The 12,893-nt window shown below is 40.8% G+C and overlaps 1 protein-coding gene across 12 annotated transcripts in view; it reads left to right on the forward strand.

Moving 5' to 3' along the window:
• LOC144087012 (uncharacterized) overlaps nt 1-12,893 on the forward strand; it is a 64,473-nt gene that overhangs the window by 6,015 nt on the left and 45,565 nt on the right. For all 12 annotated transcript variants that reach the window (XR_013304626.1, XR_013304627.1, XR_013304628.1 and 9 more), the window contains 2 exons: nt 5,182-5,304; nt 6,063-6,144. Coding sequence is in view for 7 of the 12 variants with exons in the window: in XM_077617270.1 (XP_077473396.1) it covers nt 5,182-5,304; nt 6,063-6,144 (205 nt within the window). In the remaining 5 variants the exon portion in view is untranslated. The remainder of the gene's footprint in view (nt 1-5,181; nt 5,305-6,062; nt 6,145-12,893) is intronic.

Raw genomic sequence — 12,893 nt, forward strand, 5'->3', positions numbered from 1 at the left:
CGATGAAACTGGTCTTTTTTGGAAAAAATGCCCAGGCGGACAGGATTTAATCGACCTACAGGAGCGTGAACATTTGTTGCCGGAACTTAGTAGCGAGGAGGCGGTGCAATAGGCGGCTACAAAAGATATCAAAAACATGCTCGCGAAGTGGCAAGAGGTTTCGGATTTTATTGAAAAGACTCACCCTGACAAACTGGCAAGTGGTCGCGCATCATCGTATTATGATGACATTTGTATTCGACATTATCGAAATATTTTGAAGGGTAGACAAAAACAAACAACGCTTGATGCGTTTGTTTTGAAGACTTCCGCGGAGCGGCCAGGTGGTGTCAACCCGTAGAACTAAGTAAGGTAAAAAAGATTACAACTAATTTAGAATTTAGTTTTGTTTGAAGTTACATTAAAGGTTGAGTGTCTGTTTTTTTAGTTATCCAAGTTAATTTAAATTTGTTTGTTCGTTTAAGAGTGCAATGTTGCCGTGGAGAAAGTCACCCCGAAATTTCAACCCCCCCCCCTCCGCCTCCGTGTGTGTTGTTCTCTTCCCTCAGCGAAATGTGTCTAATTTTACTCCTATTAAACACATTATTACTATCAAACCACTCGTTATTTATTACTTTGTTAATAGATGGTGAATTATAAGAAATAAAACATGTTTTCCAATCCAATATCCTGTTTTTGGTGTTTTCTTCAGATAGTTGGAACGAATTAATTTGTTTCCCATTCATTTCAATGGGAAACTTTACCTCGAGTTACGAGAAACTTGTCATACGAGCTCAGTCCCGGAACGGATTAAGATCGTATGTCGAGGTACCACTGTATTGGTATAAAAGACACCTGTCCACAACCTTAGTCTCTCACACTCCAAACTCCACTATGGTCAAGAGGGGGAGGGAGAGGGAGAGGGAGACACTTTAAATTGAACTTAAATGAACTTAGACTTTGATACACACACGCTTAAAAAAGTTACACTAAATTTAAACCTTCTTGTGCAATAACCAAGGCAAAGAGGTTCATGTATTCCACCGCGGCTTTCGGGGCGAACTTCCTACTTCTCCATAATGTTGACGAGCCAGCTTAGTCACCCGTACACTACTCATCTTTTACGATTACAGTGGTACCTCGAGATACGAGCTTAATTCATTCCGGGACTGAGCTCGTATGTGATTTACTCGTAACTCAAATGAACGTTTCCCATAGGAATGAACTAAAAACAAATTAATTAGTTCCAACCCTCTGAAAAAACACCCAAAACAGGATATTGGATTGGAAAAACATTTTATTTGTTCTAATTCGCCATCTATTAACAAAGTATCAAATAACTAGTGGTTTTATAGTACTAAAATGTGTTTAATAGTACTAAAATTAGACGGATTTCGCAGAGGGGAGAGAGAGACGGACAGAGAGAGGAGAGGGAGTGGGGACTTTTTGCACGGCAACACGCTCGTAACATAACAAACAAATTTAAATGAACTTGGATTACGATGCAGACACACTAAAAAAGTTTAATCTAACCTTACACTAGACTTAATTCTAATTTTGTTTAAATTTCAATACCTTTCTTCTCCCGGGTTGGCTCTCTACCCTGACTTTCAGATGCAACCTATCGATCGTTGTTTGCTTTTGTATTCCCTTCAAAATATTCCGAAAATAATGCACACAAATGTCCTCACAATAAGATAACGCACGACCACTTGCCAACGAGAAGTAGTGCATAGGCCATTCGCACAGACTAACGGGATAAAAACATCCCCCAAAAAATGCAACGCTCCACCCAGTGCTCATAGTGACATTACACGAGGGAGTTGCGACCAAAGAGACATTACATCAGTGGCGGGCCGTCAGGGCCTTCAAGGCCTTCTCTGCTGGCCTAAGAAATATCTGAATCATATTATATTTTGTCCATCAATACTTATTATTCCAAATGGTCTGTTAGCTTCCTTTCATTGCTTTCCCCCCTGGTTGCACTGCTTCCAGATGTGTTTTCATATTGAAGCATTTAACCAATCACATTTCAGCCATTATTTGTTTCCAGATCAGATCTGCCTCAAAGCCTTCACAATCAGTTCTTGCAGGCTCTGCTGCATTAAACTAGACTGTTGCTTTTAACCAATCAGATTTCGAGTTGGCAACCCCACAATGATTTTTCATAGGCGTTAGCATTTTGCTGGCTGGGACATGTCATTGCTTTCACAAACTATGATTGGCTAGTAGGCGGGCCAAAGCAGCCAGAGATCGCAAACTCCACCCACATGGCCGACAGTGGCAAAAACAAATGGATTCTGTTGTAGATTTCTCTCACAAAGCTATTTTCCAGACGGACTTTTGCAGAAAAAAATGGACATCATTAAGAAAGGGCGGTCAACTCCGAAGCTAGCAAGCCTGTTACAGCCGGGAAAATGGTGTGTGGGGCACTTTCAGTGTGCTAGCTCCACAAGCAAATAGTATATTGTTGTTTTGATTTAAAGCCATTTTCAAAACGGACTATGCCAGAAATATGACAGGACAGGCTCGACTTTCATCATTAGCTTCGATGGCGATAGGAAAGAAGGAAGAAAGAAAGGAGGATGGATATTGTGTAAAAAGGATTTTTGGTGAGTAAAATATTATTCCTAAATAATATTTCAATTGTGGGCCAAGTTCTGATATCTGAAAAGCTCCAGTGTTTGTATTTAAGCTCCTGTGTTTGTATTTAATCACAAAATGCTGCTAGGAAGTGGATTTTACCCCAGTTTAATTTTTGGCGTTTCACCATTGACGTCCATCGCTGTCTTTTCCCGGGAAAAATCACCCCCCTGGCCTGGTTGTAATGTCTCAAAAGCTCCAGTATTTGTATTCAATCAATAAATGATGCTAGGAAGTGGATTTTATCAAATTTTAGTATTTTAGTGCATTTTTTGTCATTTCATGTATGGACGTATCAACGTTCATCGCTGTCTTTTTACCGGGGAAATGATACTCCGGGCCCGGTTCTGATGTCTAAAAAGCTCCAGTATTTGTATTTAATCAATAAATGCTGTTTTCGGCTGGATTTTACCCCATTTTCGGGCAATGTTTGCCCGTACGCCATTGACGTTCATCGCTGTCTTTTCCCGGGAAAATCACCCCCTGGCCTGGTTTTAATGTCTGAAAAGCTCCAGTATTTGTATTTAATCATGAAATGCTGCTAGGAAGTGGATTTTACCCCATTTTTGTGCATTAATTTATTGATTATTTTTTACGTGTTGCAGCTGTAGCTGCAGTAGAGGTTTTATAGCCATAAAATAGTTTTTGAGGGTTGGATTGATACGTTGAAGGCGCTACCAGAAAATGCACCGCCCGCCACTGCATTACATGAGGGAGTTGCGGGGAGAGAGACAGAGCCCATGATGTTCTTATGAGCAGCCTCTTGCGTCCGGTGTATGCTCCTATATCAAAATGTGTCTTGTATCTCAAGATAAATAGATGCCCAAAATTTTACTCGTATCTCAAATTGCTCGTACGTCGGGGCACTCGTATGTAGAGGTACCACTGTACAGACGCTCCCCTACTTACGAACATTCAACTTACGAACAACGGTACATACGAACATGTCTGCAAATTGCGTTTAAGTCGAAAAATTTTCGTAAGTCCAATTTTGTATTTTTTTCCGAGTAGTGCTTCTTTCCGCCGCTAATACCGACGCCTGGCGCTGTGAGGGCTCAGCTCACCCAGCATCTACCTTCTTCGTTGCAATGCGGAAGTGCGTGAACGTATCTCCAGTGGGCAAAGAACCTTTTTCATTTGTATCATTAAATATCTCGTGCATCCTTTATTGAATATGGTTGGTAAAAAGCAAAAGTCTTCTATTGAGGGAGTTGCAAGGAAGAGGCAAGCCATTTCATTTGAAACGAGTGGCAATAATAACGAAGATTGATGCGCGTGAGAGTGGTGAGCGTTTCACGGGCATTGAATCGTTCGACCGTCAGTACCATTTATAAACAGAAAGATCGAGCAGCAGGACCCAAATATTGAGCGTTGCACAAAGTTTGCAAATCAATTGAATGATGCCATACTGTGCTACCGCATCATTTATGATGAAACAAAAGAAGAAAACTGTGCAATCGTCGTTAGATCGCTTCTTTCGGCCAGTTTCTAATACATAAATCTCTCTCTCTCTATACAGTACTGTACATATTCTCTCCATTTTATTAAATGTTTTTTTCAGTACAAACCAATGCGTGTTACTTATACAAGCCTTAAACATACAAATGGACTTATATAAACCTTCAATATACTTATATAGGCCTTAAACATAAATTATAATACAAAATATAGCACTGAATCAACTTACAAACAAATTCAACTTATGAACAATCGCTCGGAACCTAACTCGTTCGTAAGTAGGGGAGCGTCTGTATTTCGTTCAATTGTCATCATACATCTTTTCTTCGCACTACCCTTCATTACACCGGCTTGCTCTGGATCCGTTGTGTTTCCCTTAATTCTGCACTGACTAATGCAAAACAAAACAAAAACTCGGGAAAAATGCAACGCTCCGCCCAGTGCTCGTAGAGATCTTTGCACGAGGAAGATGCGGCGAGAGAGACAGTGCAGTGAAATTATAAGTAGCGACTTGGCCCACTGGCTGTCTCAAATGCTCATACCTCAAAATTTGTTTCGTATCTCAAAGTAAATATTTGCTGAGAATTATACACGTATCTCAAATTCCTCATATGTTGCGGCACTCATGTCGAGGTATTACTGTATAAAGTACACCTCTGCTTATGAAATTTTTAAGTTACGAAAAAAGTTTTGGAACCAATTAATTTCATAAGTAGAGGTACGAGTGTATAGTAATGATAAATAAATAAATAATCACTAAATAGTAATGATAAATAATTGTTGGTTGTGCTATGGTTTTGATGTATTTATTACTTACTTAAGCAATGGAAGCAAGCATGGCTACGTTTAGTGATTAGGATTGGATTGGATAACTTTTCATCCCGTATTCGGGAAATTTCATTGTGACAGTAGCAAGAAAAGGCATAGTTATAAGTTAAACTGTACAGTCAAAGGCCGCAGAACAACAAAGCAAAAGCAAAAAGCACAAAGTACAAAGCACAAAGCAAATCAAAGTCAATGGGATCATTAAGAATCACCAAATCATTAAGACAGAAAAGCAGCAAAAACACAATGTTGGTAAAAATATTTTTTCCCTTCAAGGTGATGATGGAGGATGGAGATCAGCAGCTAACCTCCATAAAAGGAGAGCCGGAAGAGAAGCAGGAAGTGATGTCGTGCTTGCTGATGGAGAACATTATGAAACAAAGCCAAGTCCAGTCAGAGGTGAACATTTCTACTTTAAAAAAGATTTCTAGAATTCACTGTTTGCAGTTGCATATTCAGATGAGATGAGATGAGATGAGATTAGCCTAGCCTTGCCTTTATCAATCCCGTATTTGGGAAATTCAGTTTGTAGCAGTAGCAAGCACAGATACAGGAAAAGACAATGCAGACCTAGATAAAACTGGAAACACACACAGGAACCCTACACAAGGTTGGGACCTTCTGCAGACTGAGGCTGAGGATGAAAATATGCAGAATCACTCTTCCAAGCTGATCCGCACACTCCATCAGTAGTCTGGAGCTGATCATCAGGACCGGTACCAATCCTGGCCGGAACGGATCCAAAAAATGTCAAGGACTAAAATAAAGAAACTACGCAAATAGAAAAATGACTGGCTCACACACACGATGGGTAAAGTTGAGTCGTAAATGTTGTGAAAACATGAAAAGGTTTATAGCTTTTACTTGAATGTTTTCATGACATTTGCGAAGTTTTTACAAAGTAAAGTATAAAGGAAAGTATTAAGAAATATTACAATTGTATTAAAAAAAGGTAGTAAAGCTGTAAAAACGAAGAAACGAGTAAGAGCGGACGGAGCTACTGCCACCGGCTGCCATTTGAGCGGCGCTAAAAACTGATACAGACACAGAAAAAGTTTTTTTAGGAACACGAGGATGCATTAACCCACTTGGTGTAGCAGATTGAATTGTGAAAGAAAAAGTGGCGGGATTACACAGTTGTAATTTGTTGTTTTCAGGTTTTGATCTCTGAACCACAGTGGTCAGGATTTTCGACCAGTCATAATAAAAGCTTCAGAACAGCTGAACCAAGTCCCTCCTGTGAGTACTATAGGTTGTTAGGAAAGCCAACTGCAAATGAAAAAGAAGTTTGTCTCTCTCCCTCTCCACCACAACCCCAATCCCTCTCCACCTATCCCTCTCTCCCTCCCTACCCCAATCCATATCCCTCTTTCCCTCTCCCTCTCTATTCCAACCCCTCTCCCTCTTTCCCTCTCTCCCTTTCTACCCAACCTGTCTCCCACTCTACCCCAACCCCTCTCTCTCTCCCCCTCTCCCTCGCTACTCCAACCCCTCCCCCCTCTCCCCCCTCGGAGGGAATGTGCAGGTCTGCTCTTTACCCGAATCCCCCTTACAGGTCAGGTCTGAAAAAGGAACAAAATCAATCTCGTCCAATTCACTTTCATATTCGTCATAGTCATGGACATCAATGCCCTCACCAGTAGGCCATGTAATAAGTGGATATAATTATTGCAATTTGGAATTTGTGGGCGCATCTGCTGTGGTTATAAGTCAAATTAACAAAGTGTGTAAGCAGGGGATCAGACAACGCCCACACAATGTCAAAGTAGTAGCAAAAACAGCCATTGAGATCACCACAGAGAAGGTCAATTCTTCACACTTGCCGAAGATCTTATCCCACCAGTCAGTCCAGGTGGACAATTCCACTCCAGAATGCCTCTTCTTATTCTGGTTCAGGATCTGCAGGCCTTCATCGGCTCTGGTTAGGGACCCATCGGGTGACGTGTCATTGGGAATAAAGGTGCAACATTGATCTCCAAACATTGCACACACGCCCCCCTTGCTCCGCCAGAAGCATATCAACCGCTTTACGGTCCTGTAAAGCCATGAGCCATGACCCACGGTGGCTGCCAACTATTCCTTCATTGCTACAAATCCCCTCTTCTGTATAATTTCCAAGTTTTTGGACATTGAAATGGATGTTGTTTATCCTATCCATATTTTATTTGGAGGAACCCAAAGAAAAAATAGACTCCCAACCTGCTGCAATTTGTTCAGCCAACAAATACTCATCTGGTATGCCTCTTGGGATGCAAATTGCATCAATGTAAGTCGGAACGCCATCCCTTGATGAGGCTCAACGCTGTCAAGAAAGGCCAGCCGCAGCACCGAAATTCTGAGCCGCCAATTGTATCTCCTCGATTGATGTAAAACACATACTAGTAAGAGCCGTGAAGGCAAAACACACAGTCCTGTTTCTTTTTGACAGGAGTTATATAATTTATTTGCACCACATCACCACCGTAGGTCAAAACGTGGAATCTGTGGCGCAGTTTGTCTTGGAACATGGGAACACCATGTCTCATTTACTGCACCCAGATCCAGACCCTGTCATGTAAGGCTCAAAACAGGTAACGTTAGCAAAGGCATTTTCAGTGGGAAAAAATGGCTTGTCGTTTACTGTTTTTGTAACAGGACACCGTTTCATTCATTTTTCCCTAATCATTTTTACTGTAATAAATAGCTAGACTGGCTTGCCCCGTATGCAAATTCACTACTTCTCACCAGTGAACATGTTATATTCCCATCAGTCAACATTCAGAAACAAATGCATACATTTATATTTCTTAATAGCATTGAACCAACACTCCCCATGTTCGGATTAATATTTTAAGCCTGGCTATGTAACTGCGCCCTTACAGCAATTAAACCATGTAACTTTAAAATGCATACGAATCAAGGATTCCAAATTCATTCAATAATAAGCATTGTGTTACACATTAAATTAGTTGTTAGTAATAAAAAAAATACCCCACTCTAGTAGCTTTTTGAAAGAAATAAAATGTAAAATTGTCTTTGTAGTTTGTTTATCATCTCCGATAAACCTTTCTTCCAATAAAAATCTAGTTAAATTTCTATCAAGTACCCACTTCAACATCAAAAGATGAAAACAATCTACAGTTAATTTCAGACATTACTTGCCAGGGCAATTTAGTTACATGCATATCAAATCAATTTGGATAAATTTAAAAGTGTTAACAAAAGCAAACTGAATCCAAAGTTAGTTCTGGTGAAGTTCAAAAGATGCGAAAAAAAGGTAAGAACTTACCGTATTTTCACGCCTATAAGGCTCGCATAAAAGTAAAAAAAAGTCAAAATTTTTCTCCAAAATAGACAGGGCGCCTTATAAAGCAGAGCGCCCTTTGTGAGCGCCGAGCGCCGCCAAGCGGCGCCGAGCGGGAGCGCTCGGGCAGCGCCGAGCGGCGCCGAGGGGCGCCGAGGGGCGCCGAGCGGCGGCCGACCGATGGGCGGCCGACGAGCGACGCCGACGAGGAGGACCATAGTGGTGCTTTCGTTTTATGAAACGGCATCATCTGGCGATCAGAGTGAGGACAACCGTGGCGCAGCAACTCCCGGCGGACTACATTGACAAGCTAGCCGCTTTCCGCACCTACTGCTCCAAGCTGATTGCCGACAAACTTATACAGCCAAACCACATTACCAACATGGACGAGGTGACGCTGACTTTCGACATCCCGATGAACCACACTGTCGAGAGAAAGGGGACCAGCACGGTGGCGATACGAACAACGGGGCACGAGAAGTCGGCTTTTACTGTCGTTCTCGCTTGCCATGCTAATGGGCAGAAGCTACCACCAATGGTGATCTTCAAGCGAAAGACTCTGCCTAAAGAAAAGTTTCCAGCCGGCGTCATCGTGAAGGTGAATCCAAAAGGCTGGATGGATGAGGAGAAAATGCGAGAATGGTTACGTGACATTTATGTCAAGCGACCAGATGGATTTTTTCACAGCTCGCCGTCTGTTTTGATTTGCGACTCCATGCGTGCTCATCTCACAGCAACAATTAAACACCAGATCATGAAAATGAACTCAGAGCTTGCTGTCATTCCCGGAGGCTTGACCAAAGAATTACAGCCGCTGGACATCGGCATCAACCGGGCTTTCAAATCAAAGTTACGAGCGGCGTGGGAGCAGTGGATGATCGCTGGCGAACACAGCTTCACGAAAAGTGGCAGGCAGCGCCGGGCTTCTTACGCTACGATTTATCAGTGGATCGTTGCCGCCTGGGCGAACGTGTCTGCTTGCACGGTTGTTCGAGCTTTTGCCAAAGCCGGCATAATTTCTAAGGAGCCACATGGAAATGACGGTGACTCTGATAATGAAGAGAGGGGGGGACCCGGCTATTTGGAAGGCTCGTTCGGGCAATTGTTTAATTCTGACTCAGAAGATGAGGAGTTTGAGGGATTTGAAGGTGATGATGACTTGAGTAAATTGTAAAATGTCCAAATAAAGCACTACCGAACTCAGTTTTGCTTCCGTTGCCTTTTTAAAGCGTGTTTTTAGCGTGTGGGTGTAGCGCCCAAGAACTATATTTCCCAGCAGTCACTGCGCACCGGAACCCGGAAATAAGCTGCTTCCGGTAGCCAGCGCTATCGCGTTTCGATCTTAATCCATATGAAATATATAATATATATGCGTCTAATGAAATGGTGCGTGCTTTGTGTGTCTAAAATACAGAAATAGCACTCGTTACTGACACTGCGGCGTAAGAAACGATGCGCCAAATAGGTGTGAAAATATGGTAACTGAAGGTAGCCTTCTTCACTAATCAGATTCTGAAGAAAAAAACCCAAATAAAACCAAAATTCGACATAGTCCCCAGAAACCCATCTTTATAAACTTTTGACTTGAAAATTGTGATAAACATGATTCAAACAGAAAACAATACCTTAATATTTGTGGTTAAATTGTTCCTAAGAAGTTATTACTCATTAACAAAATATTTGCGGTACACCATATAGCTGTAGCTAATTGTAAAGTCCACTCATTAAGCCTGAACAGAAAGCATTTCAAATAGGCATTCATTCCAAATCTCCAAATGTCACCACTTTCTACAATAGTTTAGTCCAATTTAGCATGATAAAAACAAGTGTTTACATTGGCAAAAATTGTTTCCTCTTTGGTGATTTATAAATTAAATTTTGCTATAGTTGATCTTCCATGGTATTGATGAAACATGTGGGACACTCTCCAAACATTCAAATTCACACACATTAAATTATTGATTTTCCTCCTAGATTTTTAAATCTTAGCAAATGACTCTTCTCTTTTGATCATCATTGAATTTGCAGGACCGATGTTGTCAACACATTTTCCAAAATTACACTTTAAGGATATTCATCCTCTTTTTCCAATTGATTTTTCTGACCAATTGTCCCCCTACGGGTAGTGAATTAAATTCAATAACCAATTTGAACTTTAAAATTTACAGCAACCCATCCACCCAAGCCAAAATCTGGCCATTTATGACCCAGGCAAGGACTCAATTTGCCTGGCAGAGCGTTGTGGGATGAGAAACAAGGTTCTAATTCCATTAAAACATTTTTCCCTTTTTTGTCCAAATAAATCCTACATTCAAATGTTTTAGTGCTTACTATATTAATATTAATTCATAATAATTTTGATAATAGTCTCTTGAGCTTTTGTTCAAGTACCCCGATGTCAGGTCCCATTTATTCCTATATTTTAGAATTGTGAGTTAGAAAATTAGTTGACTATATTTTCACACTTAACACTGGCTCGAAAACTCTTCTTACATTATTTTTCAAGTCTTAATATTTACCTTATCTGATTGAAACAATTATACCGGTTTCTAAACATCTGTTCTGTTCCATTCGCAAGTATATTAAGTTAGTTATTAACTATGCATCTCTTAAGTCATTCAGCAATCAATTCTGTATATTATTAACTCGATTGTAACCTTTTAATGTAGCACGTTTAATTTGTCCAATTCATGTTAGGAGACCATTACTTTTGTTGTATATGCCTTGTCATCAAATTCCCTTTGCGTAGTGAATAGTGTAATTTGTATGGTCTACCCAATAAAATCTGTCAGAAATTTCGACCCATTTAAAGAATATCTATAATAGATAGACAATACTTCTCACTGTCATTTAATTTGATAATATCCATACAGAGTCTTGGAAGTAGATATATTTTTGGGGGGATTGACCACAATTTGGTCATGTATTGCCCTGGGGATTATGTGGAGCACCGATGGAATAATTCCTTCCAAGAAAATTTATTTTTAGAAAACAAACTAACCCAAAAGTTGTTTAGTGGCGCTGCATTCAGCACAACACCCCTTGTTGCGGCATGAGACTACCCATGTGCCAATATAAGAGCCCACCCACAAAAGTCTATATACAAATTTGACTTTAGTGTTCAACTAGCCTAGCATGCATCTTTTAGTTTGTGGGAGGAAACTGGTAGCTGGAGAAAACCCACAAATTCTTGGGGGCACCATGCGTACCCCACATAAGGTTGGAACCCAATTCAATAGTCGATAATGCAAATTTTCCCTCACAAGTGGAGACTGTCATCCCCATGAAAGGCTTCTTGGCAGACCCCCCTTCTGCTGTCTTATCAGCAAAATCATTCCCGAAAGAAATACGTAATTAATGTATTAGATTTGTGCGGCACACATAGAAATTTGTTTTGGAAGTCCAATGGCAGCCGTTAGTCACCACAGTCAGTCAGCATGAGCGACTGCCATGCCAGTGGCTGTGATTATCCCTTTCTTTGCCAATAATGCAGTATAATGGGCAAAATTGTGACACATTGAAAACACACTGGCTGGTGTGACTAGTATATTGTTCTGTTCCCAATTTAGAAGCCAAATTAACCAATCATTCACCAATCAATTTTTTTAACTGATTGCGGTAACTTGAAAGATATTCTCGCGTATAATCCGGAAAATACGGCAGTAACCCACAGAACCCTGCAATTCCTGCAGACCATGTTTCGCTCTTATTCTGAAATGTTCAACGGAAGCACACTCTTAGGTTAACTGTGAGCTTTAGACTTCTCACACACAGCGTATCTGTCATAAATTCCTTGATGTTTTGCTCTGTTTACAAATGCCTCCCCAGTGAGGTATCATGTTTGAAAAGTCACCTTTTAGCTGTGAGTATTGCATTTAGAGAAGACTACCATAATCTAAAAAAAATGCTGCAAGCACAACTTTATTCCATAACAAAAACATTATTCTGCACGCACAAGGTTGCTTCAGCAATGTCTAGAGCCAATTGACAATGTTTTCACAGAAGGGATCCGCTAATGTTTTTCTTTGAGAATTGCCTAAAGACTGCTTTCCATACTTCCTAAGACCCACATATTTCACTTCCACAGACAATCTCTGCTAAATTCGTGCTGACGCCTTCAAATCAGGCGATCACCCCACTGAATTAACATACAGACACATTTAAAATAAAATTCACAACACTATTCCACTCGACGCCAACCAATCCAAAGCTTGGACACACTCGCCAGTCCTAAAAATAATCTAACCCAACTCACACAACATATTATGTCGGTTTATCTGCCGTAATGCCAATATAAACAATATTCACAGCTAAAAAGAGTTTCCGCAATTACCGTATTTTCACGACTATAAGGCGCACATAAAAGTCTTAAATATTCTCCAAAATAGACAGGGCACCTTATAATCCAGTGCACTTTATATATGGACCAATACTAAAATTATCACGATAAAATAAAATAAATCAGTCGATAGGGTACACTATCTCTCACAACTACGGCAAGCAGCCCCCGACTCTACTATTTTCCCCATGGAAAAGGTACTGCGCAGTGACCGCTGGGATATGTAGTTCTTTTGTCAATACACCCAATAGATTGTGGCCTGTATACATCGACATCAGCACAGCTTGACGAAGGGTGGCAGGCAGCGCCAGGCTAGTTACGCTAGCTACTATTTGCGAATGGATTGTGGCCTGGCAATCGGCTTCA

Source organism: Stigmatopora argus, chromosome 13 (assembly GCF_051989625.1).
Source record: "Stigmatopora argus isolate UIUO_Sarg chromosome 13, RoL_Sarg_1.0, whole genome shotgun sequence".
Lineage (NCBI taxonomy): Eukaryota > Metazoa > Chordata > Actinopteri > Syngnathiformes > Syngnathidae > Stigmatopora > Stigmatopora argus.